At 44.0% G+C, this 21,787-nt stretch overlaps 1 protein-coding gene across 7 annotated transcripts in view; it reads left to right on the top strand.

Annotated features, from left to right (window-relative positions):
* PEAK1 (pseudopodium enriched atypical kinase 1) overlaps window positions 1–21,416 on the top strand; it is a 319,580-nt gene extending 298,164 nt beyond the window's left edge. For all 7 annotated transcript variants that reach the window (XM_059180298.1, XM_059180296.1, XM_059180297.1 and 4 more), the window contains one exon: window positions 14,613–21,416. In XM_059180298.1, the coding sequence (XP_059036281.1) occupies window positions 14,613–15,776 (1,164 nt within the window). In that variant the 3' untranslated portion in view covers window positions 15,777–21,416. The remainder of the gene's footprint in view (window positions 1–14,612) is intronic.
* The last annotated feature ends 371 nt before the right edge of the window (window positions 21,417–21,787 follow it).

The following is a 21,787-nucleotide window of genomic DNA, read 5'->3' as shown; positions in this document are numbered from 1 at the left end:
TAAAGGTTCTGGCTGATAAAATTTCTAGTGAGAACTCTCTAGATTGTAGATGGCTGCCTTCTCCCTGTGTCTTTAACATGGCCAAGGGGGGCAATAGAGGCTCTCTATTGTCTCTTCTTATATGGATACTAATCCATATCAAGGCTCCTCCTCTATGACCATTTCACCTTAATTACCTCTTTATAGGCCCTATCTCTAGATATGGTTTAATTGGGGATTAAATTGTATAATCCAGGACTCAATTTCCAATGGGAGGGGGGCATACTTCCCACATAGCACCAAGCAATTCTTGGACACCAAAAAGTTATCCTGCAATTCAACTCAATTCAACTTATCTACCTCGAGGTGGCACCATATTTCACAGGTCAAGGGTTCAATCTACCTGTCCCGCTCCACGAACATCAGATACCCGTCACAAGCCCAGGTTGTTGCCTGTGCTTCTGACCAGTGGGCTGTAAATTGGAGGTCCCCACAAACCCCTGCTTGGGTTCAAATAATTTGCTAGATCAGCTCACAGAGAAACATCTTACTTAATAGATCACTAGTTTATTAGAAAAGAATATAACTGGGGCCCCTGGGTGGCTCAGTGGGTTAAGCCTCTGCCTTCGGCTCAGATCATGATCTCAGGGTCCTGAGATCAAGCCCCACATCGGGCTCTCTGCTCAGCAAGGAGCCTGCTTCCCCCTCTCCCTCTGCCTGTCTCTCTGCCTTCTTGTGATCTCTGTCAAATAAATAAATAAAATCTTAAAAAAAAAAAAAGAAAAGAAAAGAAAGGAAAGAAAGAAAAGGATAGAACTCAAAAACAGCCAGATAGAGGAGATGCATAGAACAAGGTATGAAGAAAGGGTACAGAACTTCTCTGTGCACCACACTCCCCAAATCTCCATGTGTTTACCAGATTGGAAGCTCTTCAAACTCTATCCTTTTGGGGGTTTGTGGCGACTTCATGATTGATTAAATCATTGGTGATTGGCTATTGACTCAACTTCTAGGCATTCTTCCTTTCCAGAGGAGGTTGGAAGTCCCAAGTGGCTGCAAATTCCAATGCTTCAATCATGTGCGTGGTTGGTTCCCCTGGCAACCAGCCCCATCCTAAGTGGGATCCAAAAATCACTTTATTAACATAACAAGAGACACCTTTGTCACTCTCAATACTTATGAAATTCCAAGGGTTTGGGTTGCTGTAAGTCAGGAACCAAGAATGAAGACCAAATATATTGGAGAAATATATATATATTAACCTTGTCTTATAAATCAGACTATCTCAGGGGTTAGCACTTCAACATATGAATTTTCAGGACTCAGAATTCAGTCTGTAGCATTCTGCTCCTTACTCCTCCAAATTCATGTTCTTATCACATGCAAAATATATTCAGTTCATTCCAATAGGCACAAAGGTCTTAAATCATCTCAGCATCAACTCTAAAGTCTACAGTCCAGAGTCTTATCTAAATATAACTTAAATCAGGCATGGGTGTAACTCAGGGTCTGATTCATTCTGAAGCAGATTTCCTCTCTAGGTTATGACCCTATGAAACTAGACAAGTTATGTGCTTCCAAAATACAGTGGTGGCCAAAAAAAATGAAAACACTAATTTGAAAAGATCTGTGTACCCCTGTATTTACTGCAATAGCCAAGATATGGGAAGAACCCAAGTGACTATCAATAGATGAATGGATAAAGAAGATGTATATATGCACGAATGGAATATAATGAAATATTATTCAGCCTAGAAAAGAATGAGATCTTGACATTTTGTAAAACATGGATAGACCTAGAGGGTATAACACTAAATAAAATAAGTCAGACAAAGATAAATATCATAGGATTTCACTCATATGTGGAATTTAAAATCAAAACAAACGAACAAATGATAAAAGAGACCCCCCCAAAAAAAAAATTCTCTTAAAGACGGAGAATGACCTGGTAGTTGCCAGAGGGGAGCTTCATGGGGAGATGGGTAAAATAGGTGAAGGGAATTAAGAGTGTACTTGTAGTGATGAGCACTGAGTAATACATAGAACTGTTGAATCATTATATTGTACACCTGAAACTAATATAACACTATGTTAATTATATTTCAATTTTAAAAAAATGCAACGATGCAATAAGATAGTCCCATTCTGAAAGGGAGAAATCAGAAGGAAGGAAGGGGTGATGGATCCCAAGCAAGTCCAAAACCTAGGAAGATAAATTCCATTAGATACGAAGGCTCACAAATAATCCTCTTTGATTCAGCACACTACCCTCCAGGCCCACTGGGGTGGCAGCATCACTCCCATGGCTCTAAACACCCTGCTCCTTTGGTTCTTGGTAAGGGCCCTGCTTACACTGCCCTCTGTGAGGGACCATCTACATGGCTCCCTGCTAAGGTAGCCTACCACTGAGGTGCTGGTCATCCTGGCTTTCCAAATCTGGAGAGGTAGCCCTACCCTTTGAAACCCAGGAGGAAACAGCCTTATCTCTTAGGTTTGTGATGGGAGTAATAAGCCCTGACAAACTCTGAAACATCCTCAGGGTCATTCTTCCCTTTCCTTAAAGAATAATGCCCTTTCACAGCTGAATAGCTCTGTGGACCAGTCCTGTCGAATCCAAGGACCAGTCCTGTCGAATCCAAGAAGTCCAACAGCTTTCCTTCATTCCATCCTGCTTTCTTTTTCCCTTTAGCTCAAACTAGCAGTGTCTTTGCTGGGAGAATCCTCTTCTATTTCTGGCTTCTCCTGAGATGACTGATTAAGGTCATGAGTCACACCCCTGATCTCTTTAGACAAATGCCTGTTCAACCCGCTATTAGAATTCTTTTTAGAACGAACTTATTGTTTGTTGCAGTATGGATAGGCTTAGAATTTTCCAGATCTTCAAGTCTTGGTTCCTTTTTGCTTAACAATTCCTTGGTTCCTTTTTGCTTAACAATTTTGCTTAAAATGTCTCCCCTTTTGCATGTATACTATAAGCAGTTAGGAGGAAACAAGCTGCTCCTTCACTACTCTGCTTAGAAATCTCTCTGCTAAATACACAATTACATTACTCACAAGTTCTGCATTCCATAAAATACTAGAACAAGTTAGCCAAGTTCTTTGTCATTTGTTTTTTATCACTTCTCTTATTTTCTAATAACATGTTCCTCATTTCTGTCTGATTCATCACCAGAATAACCCTTAATGTTCATATTTTGCAATAGTCTATTCATGATTATCTAAGCTTTTTCTGTCGTGGATCTTAAAACTCTTCCAGCTTCTATCCATTTCCAAAGCTGCTTCTACATTTGTGGGTATTTGTTACAGTAGTACCCCACTTCTTAGGACCCAAATCTTAGTCTGCTCAAACTGCCATAACAAAACACCGCAGACTGATTGGATGGCTGGACAGCAGAAATGTCCATTCTCCCAGTTCTGGAGACTAGAGGGCTCTCCTCCTGGCTTGTAGACAGCTGCCCTCTCACTGTGTCTTATGTCGGGGGTGAGAGCGAGGGAAAGAGTACAGTGCATTTAGGGGTTAGGGCTTCAACATACAAATGTAGGAAGGACACAGTTCAGTCCATATTCTGGTTTTCATTCAACAGCTTTAGTAGTTCTATTGATCTTAAACTAAAAGATATCACAACACATAATAAAGAAGAGTTAATTTAGAGTAAGCTGACACGGGTCCAAATTCTGAATCAGTCTCTGTGTATCTCCAGATAAGTCATGTAACCTCTCTTGGTTACCATATGAATGGATACTAACTGCTCTACTTACCTCATAATAAGATTGTTATAACGCACATGTGTTAATGTGGTGAAACTCCTTTCTAAACTGTAAAGTACATATAAAATTATGCATTATTCTTATTAACAGTAATGGAAAATTACTGCTCAACTTTTTTTTAGATCACTCATTATTCTTTAATATTGGGTACTGGTCTGAGTGTATCTAGATAGGTTCTGCACTTACATGCTTTCTTTCTCATTACTTGAAAGATGTAAACATTTCTCCTTAAAATCATGAGAGAAAGCTACTAAATGCTAGCATCCTCAAGAATATTAGCACTGCCCCAAATTGGTAACAAACCGAGAGTCTGATATTAAGGAAAAATTTAATAAATTATAGTAATATCCAATGGAATGTCTGTGGCCATTAAATAGTAATTGTGAAGACCCTATAAAATCGTGGAAAACATTTTTTGGTAAAACATCACATGAAAGTAGCAGAATACCAAATAGTATGATCGTAACTTTTTAAAAATTCACGTACAAAATGGTAATATGCAATTAATGGCTATGTTGGAGTAGTGATAATTATAGGTGATTTTAATTTTGTTTTCTTAAATATAGTCATAATGGTTTTTTTTTTTAATTTAAAAAAAACAGTGACTTGAAGATTTTAGATCATTTGACACTGAGCTCCTTGAAGGCAGGTATCCTTAGTTATTGATCCCTGTAGTTTCATCCTCTAGCACGAATTATAAATACTCCTATTTCATGCTACGCAGCCTTGCACACACTGGTTCCTCTCTCTGGACTGCGCTTCTGGAAAGAGCACAGTCACATCCAGGTGACCTATTTCAGTACCGCCTGAGGGTCCTCAGTGGAAACATACTTTCCTCTGCCGCATCCCATACCTACAAAATCAGAGTCTCTGGCAGTGAGGCCTAGGAAACTGCATTGTTAGCAAACACTCTGGGTGGTTCCTGCACAGAATTTGAGGACTGTCGACACAGGATTTGGGCTTTTAAGTCAGACAGACCCGGGTTTAAATTTGTACTTCAGCAATTTAGTAGCTATGATAATTTGGTCCAGTTACATGCCTTTTCTACACCCAGTATCTTTATCTGCAAAATGGAGAAAATACATCATTCTTAAAGCCATTGTGAAAAATCACAGGAGTCTGTATGTACATAGTGATTGATGTATATAGTGCTCTTAGCATGCTTTGGCACAAAGAAAGCATTCAGTAAATGGTACCTATTTATTCCTCCACGCTCTTCTCCTGTACCTTAGAAAACTTCTGTTTTCTTAAAGAACCCAGCTCTGTGAATTTTCTTCTCTGATGTTCTGAGAACATGTTGACAGCTCCTCTCTGTGTACCCACTCTATGCTTAGTGGATTTCTCTATCATTGCACGATCATGCTACAGTTTTATGATTCTACAGCAGTACTATTATACAGTTAAAGTCACATGCCTTCCCTCCCCACTGTTACACCTGAGCTTTCCCATGGCAGGGACCATAGTTTATTAATGCTTGTATCCTTGTTACCCTGTTGATTTAATATATTTAGCATCAGATAGCAATATATACTATCCAAAATAGTACCGTGTACATAATGGGCATTCAGTAAGTATTTCTTGACCTTTCGGAAAACATTTACTGTTGAAAAAATTATGATATCTGTGTGGGTTTACAGAAATACATGTGAATAAAACAAAACCTCACCCTCAAGAAACTTATATTCCAATGGGGGGGGGGGGGACAAAGGCATAAATTACTCTTAAACAAGACATTATAATGAAGGGTTCAGAGTGGTATGTGGAAAGGTAAAGGTGAATGACAACTAATGAATGAAAGAAATCATTGTTAACACTATCTCAGGACCAAACACTTCACTCTGTTTGTAATGAATGAGTGCCTGAAGAGAATATTGAAAAATTTGGCTATGGAAAGATCTGGAACCACATTTAGAGATTTGAAATATGAGTTCAAGAAGTTAAACTTTAGTTTGTGTTTTATGGGAAACTACTAAGGATTTTTAAAGAGAGAGATAACATAAGATCAATTAATTTGGAAGAAAACTGGTGAAATGATTTTAGAGGAAAACTATGATGGGAAGAGTCCAGAAGAGAAACCAGTCATGATGCTACTGCAGTAGTCCGGGTAAATATCCGAACAGTGGGAAAGAAGGGGCAGGTGGTCAAAGAGCTGAAACAAGTGGTAGACCATGTCTGGTGAGAGGCTGGATTTAGGATGAGAGACCACCCCAGGAGGAGAGTCTACAAAATCAGGAAAAGGCCTACTCATCTAAGTGACCCAAAGCAGGAATAGAGGGCAAGGACCCACAGATCAGAGAATGCAGGATTGCAGAAAATTTGAGCAGAATAAGGAGAAGGCAGGAGTTCAGTCTCTAGTAAATCTCAAGAAAATGCAGTCTTGGTAACAGTGGGAGCAGACACCAGATGCAGCCGGTTAGAGTGTATGGAACAGGGAGGCTGTGGGTGTGGTAAGCACAGCCTACTTTTGAGTTTTGGTGAAGGAAAGGCCAAATTGATGCCCAAACAATATTTAACCTTCAACTTCTGTTTCTGTCTCATTCATGTCTCCTTTTATCCCCTCATCACTTGGGAAGCCACCACCCTACAGATCAGACCTGTCTCTGAGCTACGTTTAGGCTGGCTTCCAACCCTTAACTTCCCTGCTCTCTAAATAAAATGTACCACAAATTTAAGCATGAACTTGAAACTTCCGTGTCCTGAATAAAGTCTACCTTGCTTTTGCCTCCTTTCAAAGAATCTGGGTAGCCACTGACCAAACATGTAGAGTAGACTCTACAAAGTAGACTCAAGACAACTTTAGAAGAGCAGCATTCATCATTCATCATCATATACAGGAGGAAACTGAGGCCAGAGAGGAATAAATAGCTTTGCAAAGGGTCACCTACTTCATGGCAGGCTGCCCCTTAACCTCCTGCATGGAACCTGTCCTATTATCTCATACCTGAGCAGTGGATAGCCCTGCCACACCTCAGTGTTTTCCCCGAATGGACAAGTGACAATGTTTGCCTACTAACAGAGTGGCCAGTTGGTAAAGTTATGACTCAGTCTCAATGGGGCATTCTTTATCAATGCTTTTATGGGATCATTTTATAATAAATGCTGCTATGTGAGACCACAGAAGGAATTTGGATGAAATTACTATGGGGAAGATGATAAAAATCTCACACAAGCAAAAAGTATAAATTCCTGCCTTATTTGTCCGAGAGTCCCAAATTTGGGGTAGTATTTATCTTCTTGTTTTGAAGGAGTCCAGGTCTTTGTTCTCAAGGCAGGAGCTCAGAGAGCTTAGGGAAGATGTGCACATCCCTGGTACAATAGTGGGCTGTTTCCTTTCTTCCACCTATGTCAAGAAGCTTATAGTAAGTAGAGGTGAACTGCGGACACCACCATCTTTTATTGCAATTGACCTGAGTCTTTGTTTATCTCAATTGGGTGGATGCTGAGAAAGCAAGACACTAAATGAAAACGCATTGACAGGAATAACTGATTGGTAAGAGTTTATAACTAGTTCAGACTATCGACACAGGCAATTAATTACTGGCTTAGTAATAAGGAAAAAATTATAGAGGGGGAAACCACTTCCACTTTCATAATTCAGTACAAATATGTTCCAATATTGAAACTTCACAGAAAGCCATGGGTCTGTACAAGTATGTAGCCATCGTAGGTCAGTGTCCACTTCATGAATGAATGCGGCTGAGTGCGGACAAAAGTTCCTAGGAGTGTCAACTGGGAATTGGTTTAGGAAGGAAGGGGTTTGGGTACTCACATAAATCTGGAATCAAAATGAATAGTCTAGTGGGAAAAGGAAGACATGGCTTTCACAAACAAGGTGAGAAAACCTCGTTGGGAGTTATATATTAGGATTCAAGTTAATTGAACTCCTAATCTGTGCTTGAGATGGTTATTGAACTCCGCTGTACCTCAGTTTCTCTAAGGTGAACATTCTGGGCACCATTCTGTCAGCCCAAATTACTAGCTCACAAACACAAGTGATTTTCTTTTCATCCACATGCTGAGTGGGAGCATGAAAAGATTTAATGGGTACAAGCTACAAATAAGATAGTAAAATCTTACACAGTTGCCTTTTTTAATTTCTCTCTAGACTCCAAAATGGGTTTCTTGGGCATATGAACATTTTTGCAGCAGTTCAAGCTATAAATTACCTGGCCTACTTGACAGAGCTCCTGGCAAATTCCTAGAGCATGGAGTTCTGAGTACCTGAGGCCCAGGTGGCATTTATGTATTAAATACTTAATTCATTTTTAATATATTGGTAACAGCATTGGATGTGTGTGGGTCTTGGCTCTGTAACAGCAAGCAAAGCAATACTCCTAGGTTGATCAAGGAATTGAGGTCAAGGAGATCAGCCTGTGTTGCCAGAGCAAGGCTGTACCAAATACTGGCTATCTGTTTCACATTTGCAGGTTTTCATTCTGTGTGCCCTCCTGTTTGCAGATAGCTTTTGTGTAATGTGACAAAATGGCGCAGATGGTATAGTGTGTGTGATCTTTAGTGTTTCTCATTTTTGCCACTCTACAATTCATTCCCTACAATATCCATCTGACTTAAGGCTCACCGTGGCACTGTAAAATGTGTAGAATGTGTAAAATGTGAAAATGAGATTTCCTGCTGATAAAGTGGAAGTAGGCTGAAGGCGTACTAGGCTGACTGGGCCCATCAATGGAAAATTAAAAGCAAATGTGGAATATTTTTGAAGAGTCCTGTGTTTTGTAATTATTGTTTTCTTTGGGGAAAAGGAGAGGAAATTGAATGGAATGTTGTGGAACATTGTCATTTTATGTAGGTTTGTGCAGTGCAAAACCCCCAAGCCTTTAGGGCAGCCCAGACTCAGTGGACAGCCCTCATTGTTCAGGTTTTACTCATTTGTGTCATCAGGCCATGAGCATTCATTACTCAGACTAGTCTGGCATTGTCCCCTCCCCATCACCTTGCCAACCTCCATCTGTTTCATAAAAGCTGTTCATATATTCTAGCTGCTCTGAGTGAATAACCCTGTGGCTACCCCAGATCAGATGTAGCCTCCCTCAGTATTTTGTACCCACATATTGAGAGCACGCACAATGTACCTTGCCCCATGGTAGGCCCTACCGATACAAATATCTGCTCTTAAGACAGACCCGGCAAGTGTGCTGTCTGTAATAATAGAGACGTATGCAAGAAACACAGAAGGGAGGTTTTGGGTGTTCAGTGCTTTCTCTCTTTGACAGAACTGACACGTGATAATGGTTTTGAAAGAGTAAGTAGGAATCCCTCAGGCAGATGAGGGTGTAGAGAGAACACCTGGCGGGTGGAAGCTGGAGGCGGGAGCTGGCTGCTCATAGTTCAATATGGCAGAAGTGAAAGAGACATGAGAAATTAAGACTGGAAAGGGAGGCCAAACCAGGCCTTTCTCCTGGGAAGGTAGTGGGAGCCACTGGAGAGTTTAAGTGTTAGGCAAGTGGGATCCAATTTTTTTGAAAGATGGATCCGGTGTTTGAGGGGAGTCACATGAGAGGCAGGGAGACCAGTTGGACATCTTCTGTAGTACTCCATGCCAGTGATAAAGACAGCAATAGATGATGGAGACAAGAGGATACTTTGAAAGTTGTTTGGGAACAGAATCAATTAAAATTGGTGATTGGTTAGATGTAGGGAGTGAAGATAGAGGAGAAATCCAGAGTGAATTTGATTTCTTCGCCAGCTGTTGGGACAGATAATGACACCATTCGCCAAGAAGAGGGAGTACTGAAAGAACAGGGGTTTTGGTGGGAAGAAGAGTTTGGGTTTGGTTATGTTGAGTTTAAGGGTCTATGGGATGGGACATATAGGGCGGGAGGGGATGGTCAAGTAGGCCATTGTAGAGATGAGTGTAAAGCTCTGAGGAGAGTCTGGGTTACAAATGTGGGAGTCAATAATATATCAAGATGATCGAAGCTATGAGCTTGCGGAAGGGAGTGTGTCCATGAGTAAAGAGGACAGAGGGCAGACTCCCCCCACCCACCCTCCGCCAACAAACTAGCATGTCAAGGAGCCTTTGGGAGGAAGAGTCAAATAAAGGAGAAAGGATAATACCACTCCATTCGACGACTGATTTATTCCACAGCCACTTCCCTACTGTGGTGCCAGATGTCCACCTTCTCCCCCTACCTCCCCACTGTGTGGCCTTAAACTGAATATCTGTTCCACCCCCCAGTGCTGAAAGGACAGTGAGATGTATGGATGTCCTCTTTACCTGTTCCAGGCGTTGTGGGCATTCTGAGAGGGTCAATGGTATCAGGCACATAGACTTGGTCTTCTTCCCAGCTGTTTTTAATGGGGATTTACAGTCAAAGCTCCCCACACTCTGCTTTTTAAAAGTTTGCTGTCTAGGTTGAGATTATTATTATTATAAACATAAATGCTTTATAATGGCAGATTTGACTCAAAGGTATGCAGAGCAGTTGCCATGAGCAACACAGAAAATGAGCCTCTGTATTGAAGGGAATGTTTGGAATTAAACTTTTCAGCGTGTGTGTGAGGAACAATTATCAGGCTGTTTTCCCCACGAAGATCAGGTTGTGTAAGCATTGTGTGCTTTGACCTGGGTCTGAGAAGGCCTCAGGGGAGGGCTCTGGCTCTGGAAACACTTTTTTTTTTCTTTCCGCATTTTTTTGCATCGGTGGCTAAAGGGCTCCCCAACCTACTATATCTGGGGCTCTGGCTAGATCACTTTAGGATTTTTAACAGATGGAGAGTGCTAAGGAGCCATCAGATACTAGTTTGAATGCTCAGTTGCTGCGAATGAATAGCTTTCCTTTTCCTTCTCTCTCCTCCCTCATCCTCATTAACTCAGACAACCCCTTTCCCCACAATGTTTGTGGCAATGTTTTATCCATGGTGGTGGATGTGTAACTACCCCTGGCTGGCTGTCCCTTGTGATGGGCTTCCGGATTCCTCCGGAGAAGTGGCTCAGGAAGGGGTGCTGTCTGGGAGGGCAAGCAGGCCAGGGTCACTGTGCCCAGCACGTGCATCTCTTCCTGTTCGCAGGAAGTGCTCCTGTTGCCTGAATTTGGCATTGCCACCTTCACAGAACCAGTAACTGGTCCACAAAGACGGCCTTTGGCATATTGTAGGACAGTCAACCCTCCCCAGCCTGGTTTTGTTCTCTTGCTGCAGCTTCCAAGGAAATGACTCCCGGATGGTGATACCACAGCTCCCTCTAGTGTCGCTGTGGCTCAGGCTCTCGCCGAGTTTTTCTTCCCTTCCAGAAAGTGCAGACAGGACAGATCTGTCAAAATTGGTGGCAGGTTAAATAGGTTTTTCCATATGTAGTCAAAACAACTATGAGATGATTTTTCTCCTATTAAAAAGGAGAATCTTACATGAAGATATGGGGCCATTCCAGCTCCTGTTTTGTTCCTGTTTCAAAATTTAGGGAAGCTTAGAAGTCCTGTGGAAATCATTCTTCTTAGGGAGTGGAATCTCTTTGGAAATTCCTGCAGTTCAAGCCAGCTACCCTCTTAGGGAAGGAATGTAAACTCCTTTCAAGAAAGATAAGTGAAAAAGGGAGGCCCAGAAGAAGTCACTTTGCTCCCTGGTAGAGAAAATATCAGGTAAGGGAAGGAGGTCAAAACAACAACCGGCAGGAGAAACCCTGTCCATTTGTTCTGGAAAAGACGGCTTGTTTTCTGAAATAACTTTTGGACTAGAAATTTATCATCTGAAGTCAGGTCATTTCGAGTTTCCTTTTTTAAACTAAAAGAGTCGAGTTACTAATATTTGAAAAATTGCTACTGTGTGGTACATAGAATCCTATAAAGTTCCTACCTAAACTAAGATCATCAGAGGCTCATAATAAAGAGTTAGGAGATACTCATCATAAAAGAAATCCTATCTTGGAAATCTCCATAGGTCTGTATTTCGATTATAACTATTTTCATGCTTGTAAACCAATTAGAAACCCTAGTATGTGTGTTTCCCTCTTTTCAGACTTTTCCTATTTCCCTTTACCTTTTAAACTAAAGTGACCCATTATTCTTCAGCCTGTCTCTATATTGTAAGATGGAGAGATAAGGGAGGGCCACCTCGGGCCGGCTATCCAGGCAGGCCATTTTCCTTCAGAGCATCCAGAATGGTTGAACAATTTATCATTTCTCCTTTGTAAATCACTTTGATCCTTTATCTCAAGTTGATCTGTGAAACTAAACATAAATTCTTGTTGTAGTGTCCATGTTCTTGTCTGTTCACACAGCTCTGAGGAGTCTTACGAAACCTTGTGTGTCTCTGTGTGCAGGCAGATACCACCCGAATAACACGATGTGAGGACCAGTCACAATTAGAATACCCTCTCCTCTTCCAGTGCCAAACCACAGAGTGGCAAGTTTTTTTTTCAGTGCAGCTTAACATAGTAGAAACTACAGAGTGGTCAGACACTTCTCCCTCTCTCTCTCAGCCTTGGACTGGGTGTGTCTTAGACCAGAACATACTGCCAGTCTGGCTTGTTGCCTGAGTGGGGAGAGGGAGGTGGGCAGGATTGGGCTTTACCTCTTCCTCTCTAGCTACCTCCACCTAACCCATGGTCAGAGAGCCTCATTGCTGGGGCAGGTGGCTCTCAAAACTCAAAGAAAGATGCATTTTTCTGTTTTGCTTTTCTCTGTTTGAAAAAACATGAAGATCTATAGTGTGACATCATGTTTAATGTTTACAGGTTATAGTCTTAGTCATGTGCAATGTTACGTTTGTGTAGCTTTGAGATTTATAGGTCGACTCTACAGAGTTGATCTCATTTAATCCTCACAAGTGCCCTATGAGGTAGTAGGTTTCAGGATTTTTTGTATATTAGCCCCAGAGAAATTGGCTGAGATGCTCAAGTTTACACAGTTCATGTCAGGACTAAATCCCAAACCTGCCAAGTCCTGGGTGAGGGTCCTTTCTGGAGAGTGACTGCTAGAGTTTAAACTACAGTCTCATTCAACTCAACTCAGTGGTATTTGATTGACTTTTCAAAGACGGAGGAGTTGGAACCTTTGGACTTTCATTCCAGCCAGCGATGTGATATGGAGCAAATTATTAAAATTGAGAATGGGTTTAATGGTGCCGTGTCCTAGATCCAACTCCTATACAACTAAAAGATGACTGGTATAGGATTTTTTAAATACCTGCTGACACATAAATATGAAATATTGCCAACAGTACAGTATAGAAGGAATTCATGATGTGATTGATGAGCATATAGGAGTATATATTATTCTGCATGTACAGAGGCTTGGAGAGCTTTCCAAAGATAATATTTTCTGAAAGATATATGTTTGAACTTGAACTCAGCCTGGGGTTATCTCTCTTTCAAGACCAGAAGTTTAGTTAAAGAAAAAATGCTTGATGTGCCCTCAAATTGATGAGGTAGGTGGTATAAGATTTGAAGAGAGAAAGATTTCTGTGGTGTTGATCACTGGTGTCAAGACTCTACGTGTAATAAATATGTATAAATACAGTAAATGAGAGAAGATGTTCCTTTCCCCCAGATACGCCTTTACCTTTGGTCCAGTTGAGGGAAGGGGGCAGGGTTCTTTTTGGTTTTTTTCTTTTTTTTTCTTTTTCTTTTTTTCTCCCTGTTATCATGAGAAGTGTGCTTTTGAGTCCCCATCACCTAGTTCATATTTTTCTTAGTAGCTGTTTGAATGGAAATCAGAGCACACTCTTTCTCAGACCTGGAGACTCATCAGCACCCTCCCAAGAAAATGTTTTTAAAATAAAAACTAGAAAATCCTTTTTAAAATGTGTTTCTTTTCTGTATGACTGCAGCAAAGAGACAGCATGAACACTTCCGGGGGCATGTTGCCAGGAGGCTTGGATCCCTGTAAAATCCAGCAGCATCTCCCTGCTGGAGATAGGAAACGGGCTCCTCAGGTCCCAGCCTGTGGAGCAGCTGTCCTGACTGGGCTGTTCCAGTCTGTGAATGAGTGTTAGACACTGAGTCTTCCACTGACCGCTTCTCCACAGCCTGTCATCATAATCCATTTAGGGGTGATTTGATTTACTTTTTGCTTGTCTAGCCCTGGACGACTAGAAATGTAGTCGTTGTTTTGGTATATAGAACTCTTGGCTAATGTTTGTGATGAAAAAGCTCTTGCATGATCCATAACCACTTAATGAAATTCTTTTGGAGAGACTTTCCTGCCTAAATATTGGCCTTTAAAAGAGGCCTGTTAAGAGAAAGCATGAAAGTCAGAGTTCTGCCATGGAAATGTTCACTGTGCTCAGACCAATGATGCTCTCCAAGCTTTACCTCTACCTTGCCGGTCAACCGTGCATGCCTGTTTTGACAATGACATTCATTTACAATTAGGAACACCCACACTTCACCTGGCCAACCTTATGTTACCCTCCTGACCAGTGATAAAATAAGGTATCCTGGCTCAATTTATAGAGCTGTTGTTTAAGTCTGGGCTGTAAGCCTCTACAGAAAGTAGGTAAAAAATTATTCTTGATTGTTCTGTTTTCTAGATGACATACAAGGTGTAGTAGAAAAAGCAAGCTTTGGTGTTAGGCTTGGGTTTGCAAGCTGGTAGCCCTGGGCTTTCTTCTTTTTTCTCTTTCTTTCTTTCTTTCTATTTTAATTCTTAAATCTTCAGCCTACTTCGAAGGGTTAGTGTAAAGACTAGAGATAATATACATGAAGTACTCAGCGTGTCGATAGCCATGGGAAATGTCTCCTGCCATTATTACTGTTACTAGGCACAGGACTACCAAGACCCTTCCTGAAGACTTCACTGTAACACGGCCTGTTCCTAACCAGTCACCTCCCCATTACTCTTCCTTTACACCTCGAAGCCTGGTTATGAAAGGGTGTGTTTTACATTGTGTCATTTGCGTTCTTCTTTCAGATCTGTAAGAGCAAAGCGAAAGAGTCGCAGCAGTACTATCACAGCTTGGCTGTCCGGCAGAGTCTGGCTGTCCATTTCAACATCCAGCAGGACTGTGGTCATTTCCTTGCAGAAGTCCCTAATCGTCTGCTTCCCTGGGATGATCCTGATGCCCCTGAAGAGGAAGAGGATGAAATGGAAGAAGCTGACGAAGAGGTGAAAGGAGAAACTGATGGGAAAAGCCCGGAGCCCTGCTCTGAAACAGAGCCATCCCAGAAAGCAAGCCAGGGGCTCATCAGCAGGAAGCAGAGAAGCCACGTGGTGGTCATCACCAGAGAGGTTCCCTATCTCACGGTGGCTGATTTTGTGCGGGACTCTCTGGGCCAGCACGGGAAGAGCCCAGACCTGTATGAGAGGCAAGTGTGTCTGCTGCTCTTACAGCTGTGCTCTGGCCTGGAGCACCTCAAGCCCTACCACGTCACTCACTGCGATCTTCGTCTGGAGAACCTGCTGCTCGTCCACTACCAGCCAGGGGGGACCAGCCAGGGCCTGGGGCCCGCGGAGGCCAGCCCCACCTCATCTTGTTCCACCAGGCTCATCGTAAGCAACTTCTCTCAAGCCAAGCAAAAGAGCCATCTGGTGGACCCCGAGATCCTCCGCGACCAGTCCCGCCTCGCTCCGGAGATCATAACAGCCACCCAGTATAAAAAGTGTGATGAGTTCCAGACAGGCATCCTCATCTATGAGATGCTGCACCTGCCCAACCCGTTCGATGAGAACCCGGAGCTGAAGGAGAAAGAATACACTCGGGCAGACCTGCCTCGTATCCCACTCCGCTCCCCCTATTCCCGGGGCCTGCAGCAGCTGGCCAGCTGCCTTCTCAACCCCAACCCTTCTGAGCGGATCCTCATTTCAGACGCCAAAGGCATCCTGCAGTGTCTGCTGTGGGGCCCCCGGGAAGATCTCTTCCAGACTCTCACCATCTCTCCCAGCCCCGCGCAGAGGAGCGCCCTGCTCCAGAACTGGCTAGACATCAAGCGAACACTGCTCATGATCAAGTTTGCCGAGAAGTCCCTGGACAGGGAAGGTGGGGTCAGCCTGGAGGACTGGCTCTGTGCTCAGTATCTGGCTTTTGCCACTCCAGATTCCCTCGGCTATATTGTGAAGACCCTGCAACACCGCTAGTCTGTCCTGGTTGCTACTTTTCTTTCATTCCCACCTTCCAGTCACCTGTGCACTCCCCATTCCCAGTGCTCCCATGGAATTCAAAGAAAGAAGAGAGACCAACCTTCCATCCCTGTCCAGAAAAAAATGAGTGCCCTCCGAAGGCTCATTCACGGCTCCACACCGAGTGCAAAGCTCGGTCTGTTTTTGCTGTACGGTTGTGCAGTTCCCTTCCATCAGAACACCTTTCACCCTAATTGTCCCCAAATTCAGGAAGAAAATGAACATGTCCATCCCAGAAGGGACAGCTCTTTTGGTATGAACTCAGTGATCTGTGTCCAACTCCTCCATGATTCTGAGTATCACCTATCTTTTTAACTCCAAGTATTTATTCTCACTAGCAATAGACAGATTTGACCAGTCTTACCATCATCCACTAAGCTCTCACAACAGACTTCTTTTTATGTCTCTAAAGGATCAATCACTGACTCTCTTACCAGGCAAAACTGCTGTCCTTAGCATCAGGCCAGTTTTGTGCCTGGGGACTCTATGCTTTGTTCCAGCAGATAGTCAAAAGGCAAGGAGAGATTTCGTCCTTTGGTCATGGACGCATTTTCCCTTGTCCCCGGTAAGTCGGTGAACTACATGGAGGACAGCCCGGCCAGTCTCTCCTCTCCTGCCACTGCCTGACTCTCCTTCACCTCAACTCTGTCCCTACTTGCCAGTGAAGTTCGGGTTTATCAGCCACTTGTGTCCCCTTCCAGAACTGACCCAAGGGGGTGTCACCGATGCCTCCACAGGGTGCATACAGTTTGGCTCTGATAAAGAGCTGGCAGGACACCCGGAGATGATTTTCCACACATGCAGTTCCCTAGGGGGCCCCCCCCAGGGGTCGTTGTGCTGGCTTTGATTACTGTCAGAGCTGGCAGTGTAGACAGCCATGGCTGGTGGAGCCCAGATCCCCATGTTCCCCTGAGCGGTAATCAGCCAGCTTCCTCCTCTCAGTAGCCAGTGTTAACTAGTCTCCCAAATGCTGTAGACATCAGCTATGAAGGAAACGGCTGTCAGCTGAGCTCTGAGATCTGCTCGGAGGGCACAGCGCACTGGCAGTGAGGGCAGCCAGAGGCCAGGGAGGGGAGACGGCCACTGATGAGACTGCCGGGTCTCCTCACAACGCTGATCTTGACAGAAGAGGCTGCCTCCCAGTGGCCCCGGGAACATTGCTCCTTAGAACTCTGTGCAGTGGCCCCGGAGGATGGCTCGCAAGGATGTTGAGTGCCTGCGAGCCATGCCACACGTGGGGTCCATGCTCCTCTCCTAGGAATATATGTGCAATTTTTGTATGGTTTTTTTTTTTTTTTTGAGCTGTATATTACAGTGTTTGTGTTGCAATTTTACCTGAAGCAAGTTCTACAGAAATCCTCTCCTTCCTCCCTTGGCACATACACATTTGCGCTAAGAAATGAGGGTTCCTTCTGGGGGGCTTGGGGTGGGGGGGGGGGACGCGGGTGCGCTTGTTTTATTCAAAACTGTGAGTATCTGTTTACTTCAACCTTGAAATCCCAAGAGTCACTCAGCTGTGTGAGTGTGCATACACGTGGGTGTGCACGTGCATGCTGGGAGCAGAGGCCGGGCCTCTGAGGGGAACGACCTGTGGCAGGGTTGAGAGATGTGTCCTCTGCATCTCGTCGGCGAGGGAGCCCCGGGACCCCTCCCCTGCCAGCGCAGAGCTTCTGAAAGCCAAGACTGGTTGTGCAGTATTACTTAGCACATTAGTGGCCTTTTGGAAATTTCTAAACTTTTAACATTTTTAACAGCCTTTTTCATATGATTCACCTAAATCAAAGAGGATCAAGAAAGGAGAAGAATGTATTTTATTGTGATCTTCTTTGTGTGTTGTTGTTGTTGTTGTTTTTAAGAAAATGGGCCATGTGAGGCTCCCCATGGAGGATGCCCCTCTCCTCCTGGCCAGCCGTACAGGACTCCCAAGGAAGAGAACTCACTGGCCCACAACAGCCTGGCCTCCTCTAGCCAGAGTGCAGGGCTCGACCCCTAGGAACGGCTGCCGAGCGGGCCCACCACCGCAGGCCAGCAGTCTGCTCCGTCCGCGGGTCCCAGGGCATGGCTGCGCCTCGCCTCATGGCCTGCTGTTTCATTCACCTTAGCAGAGCCCACATGCACATAAGTCCTTGCCTAATTATACACTGAAGTAGCAGCACCCAGACCACTGACCGTGTCAGCCAGCACATTCCCTTTGCCGTCCTCCCCGCCCTCCCCCAAACGGTCCGCAGATTGATACACTTACTCAATGTCATGCTCGTGGTGCCTTGCCCATGTAAATTTGAATGTTGACTATTTAATGAGGTTTCATATTTAATGAAGAATGTTCCCTGGGCCCTCTGTTTGTTCTCTAGGTATCCTTTTTCTTTTCCTTTTTTTTTTTTTTTCCCCTGTTTGACTTGGATCCAGCCTTCTTCGTGTTAACTCTACAGTATTCTAGGCATGGACACCCTCGAATACCGTTACCCTAGAGCACTGGTAAACCGAGTCCCTCCCTCGCACCAGATTTGTTCAGTACTGTTTTTATATTCAGACTTGTTAAGAGCAAAAGATGAATGCCACCTAGTCAGAGAAGGGCCTCAGGCTTCCCAGAGACAGGTGGCTAGATTAATTTTTCTCTGCAGAATATGAGGTAGAGAGGGAAAAGGGTGTTACGGGTTCGAGCAGAACAGACAAAATAACTATCTCTAGACAAGAAGTACTACATCAGATGCTCCTTGGAGTATTTTTCCAGAATAGGGAAATTTGGTCAGCTAATGTCACAAATTTTTTTTACACTCGCATTTTAATTACAGTAGGAACTTTGAATTCATTCATCAAGTGGAAAGAAACCCTACCTTCGGACACAGATGGACATATATGTGTTAAGAGTTTTGCATTATGACTAGGATAGCACTTTAAGTTTTCTCAAGTCAAGTTACCGTCTTCAATATTATTTGGAAATTTTTTCTTTTCTGTTGAAGTCCGTACTACAGATTCTTCCATTTATTGAGAGTTTGAACAATTAAGCCACCTTTGGAACTTTACCTTAAGCCGTGTGAGCAGGAACAATCTCTCTGACTCATTTCGGTGCTAGAGAAACAGGGAAGTGGGTGGAGTAGCCAAGACGAAGCCTGAATGTATATATAGCAGAGTGCCTTGTTCCGGTGACAAGCTAGTCTTGGAAGGAAGAGAATCCGATGTCCCACAGCGAGGACTAGGACTGTGATGCCAGCCTGAGCGAGAGCCCCTTAGGTGAATGTACACTGATGTGATGCTGAGAAGCTAACTCATGAAGAATGACCGCCGGATGAGAGAAAGGGCAGTTGAACCTATGGCGTCCACATGAGTGAATCATGAATGAGACCTACCAACCCCCAGACGAAGTGAGAATTGGAGGCCAAGAGGACGGCAGTGGGTTTCAAGGTTTGCCCTCTGGGAATGAACTGGGTGAGGTGTAGGGAGGGCACAAGCACCCGCACCACTGACATTGGGGGGTCAAAGTAGAAGGTACCTGTGAGGATTTTAAGAGTCTGGGTAGCCTTTCATCATCAGGTCAAGTGGGGGCCAGTATTGCTTCCAGACTCAGAAGAAGGTTGTTAACATAGAAAACTCATAAGCCAAGACATCTAAACCTCTAGAAATAGTAATGATATTTCTGGGAGGAAAACTGTATTTTAAGGTTTCTAGTATTGCAAAATGAAAGAACTTTGGGGCCTACTAAATAATAAGGCGTGGAAAGATTGCACTTAGCTTCCCAAATTTGAATTAAAAACTCTTCCGTTAGGGAGGTAACCTGACTTGGCTTTGCCGGTAACCTGCAAATATAATATTTTCCCCTAGATTATACTGACAGTGATCTGAAAAAAATATAGACTAGTCCCAGAAATCAGGATGTACTCAGGATACTGCACTGTAATTCCAAATGATTCTAGGTGTTTGAATGAAGTGTAGACATACTTGAAGAGGAGGGAGAGAGGGACTTGGCACCCCAGGCCAACTCTGACGGTTTTTACTGCCCTCACTAGTTGATAAGGATTGCAAATTCTTGTCCAGCCTAACGAGTGAACAGGATGGCAGCCCACGAGACTGGGTTATTAGTTTTACCTCATTGAAGCTCATACTCTCAAAGGCCCGAAGTGCTGCGCAGAAACAAAGCCAAGTGCGGCCAGCCCCGAAGGCCAGCTGTCCGTGCTCATGGCAGTGCCGAAAGTTGGGAGTCTGTGGACCAAAAAAGATGCCATAAGGGAAGCCGGGGAGCTACAATGCAAGATCCCAGATAGTGATGATACCAAAGAAATCCAGCCTTTTTGTCCAGATGCTTTGAAGGGAAGGAGGTTGAGTTACAACAGATGCCATAGAAGGAGAGCTCACATACATTCCATGTCAAGGGATTTGGCTGATAAAATAATCCATCCTCCAAAAAAAGCACCTACTTTTTAAAAATAAGTCCATTTTGTCTATTAGGAAAAAAGATGATGGTGATGATGAAAGCCGTGGTCCCCAGTATCTGAGGAGAGGGAACTAGTCCCTCTCCCCGGGACGTGACCATGGCTGTCACCCTGACTTCATCTTGGGAACATTGCATCCATGTGATTCTGAGAGCTGGGCAATATTTTCTCTAGGAGACTGTGGTAGTTTCAGTAGGTTTGTTTAAAGAACTCCTGGAAGGTTTCTTAACAAATCCAAGTCATTTTTATAAAGCTTCCTACAGAGGTGGTTACCACTCGTCACCATCATTTAAGATCTCCAAGTGCCCCGAATGTACAAGGTGCTACACAGCTGTTAACATCCCTTCTCCGTAGCTGTTTAAAATTAGAGTAGGTTTTGCATCAGCCACTGTTAGAAGCTGCCCCACCCAAGTGGGCTGCCCCAGCATTCCCATCATCCCATCACATGCTTCCCCCTCCAGAGAGCCTCTGGGCTTAATCCAGCTTCTCACCTCTAACCCATCCTACTCACCCCCATGCTTTTTTTTTTTTTTTTTAAGAAAGTTTCAGGGAATCAAAAGAGGTCGGAAATTTTTTTAACCTAGCAGAAGTATAGAGTCATATATTTTGCTACGACTATTATTGTATTATGGAGAATCCACTTTGCCCGTCTAGTGTGTGGAAAGTGTGTGTGTGTTTGCACTCACGAGAATTTGAATGTTGAACAGCCCTATATGGCTTCAGGGTAGCATTTTTGAAGGAGAAACCACACTGCTTCAGGAAACTTGCTCCAAGTGCTACTCGGTTATCCCTTCCCTTGCCAGTTTTTTAAAGAGTTATGTGTGAACACACTGGGGTGGGATTTTCTGTTGATACGCAGGGCATTTTGGCATGAGAGCAGGGCAGAAGCAAGATGTCATCCTTGTCAGTATTTGAACCATGGCAGTCCTCACTGCAGTCTCTCCTTAGTTCCCCACGGCTCTGCCCACTCCCTATAGTGGAAAATCTTATTTCTCTTGCTCTTTACTGGAGCTTCAACCCTCTACATATTTTAGAGTTGTATAAATCTACCCATGTAAGGTCCCCTCTGTCACCAGGTGGTGCCGCCCCTTGGTTTGCTGTGGTACTTTGCTGTGTTCTCTGTGGCATCATGTTACTGTGTAAATAAAATTGTTTTAATATACACTAAAAACGAGACGGGCGTTTGTTTTCTCAGGGACCCTCCCATACTGACACACGGGGGAGGGTTTGCTTGCAGACGCGGTTGGTTTTGCCCCCAAGCGTTCATGCCCTCTTGGGTCTTTGCTCCCCGCTGACCTGGACGGTATTTCCTGTTCATTCCCTCCCGGACCTGAGAAAACTAGCCCCAGAAGACAAAGGCGGCCTTCTGCTTTGCCTAGCGCTCCCTGAGGGCTGCCGGTCCGCTGTGTGCGATTGCCCCCTGGTGGCCAGTCTCCATACAGCCTTCCCCGGGCTCCTGCGGCGTTTGAGAGGCTTGGTTATACCGGGGTCTGGTCACCCTCCATGAAGGGCTCCCAGCCGCGCAGACAGTAGGAGCAGAGG

Source organism: Mustela lutreola, chromosome 7 (genome assembly GCF_030435805.1).
Source record: "Mustela lutreola isolate mMusLut2 chromosome 7, mMusLut2.pri, whole genome shotgun sequence".
In the NCBI taxonomy this organism is placed as follows: Eukaryota; Metazoa; Chordata; class Mammalia; order Carnivora; family Mustelidae; genus Mustela; species Mustela lutreola.
Note: the sequence above shows the minus strand (reverse complement) of the source record. Positions and strands in the feature narration are given on the sequence as shown.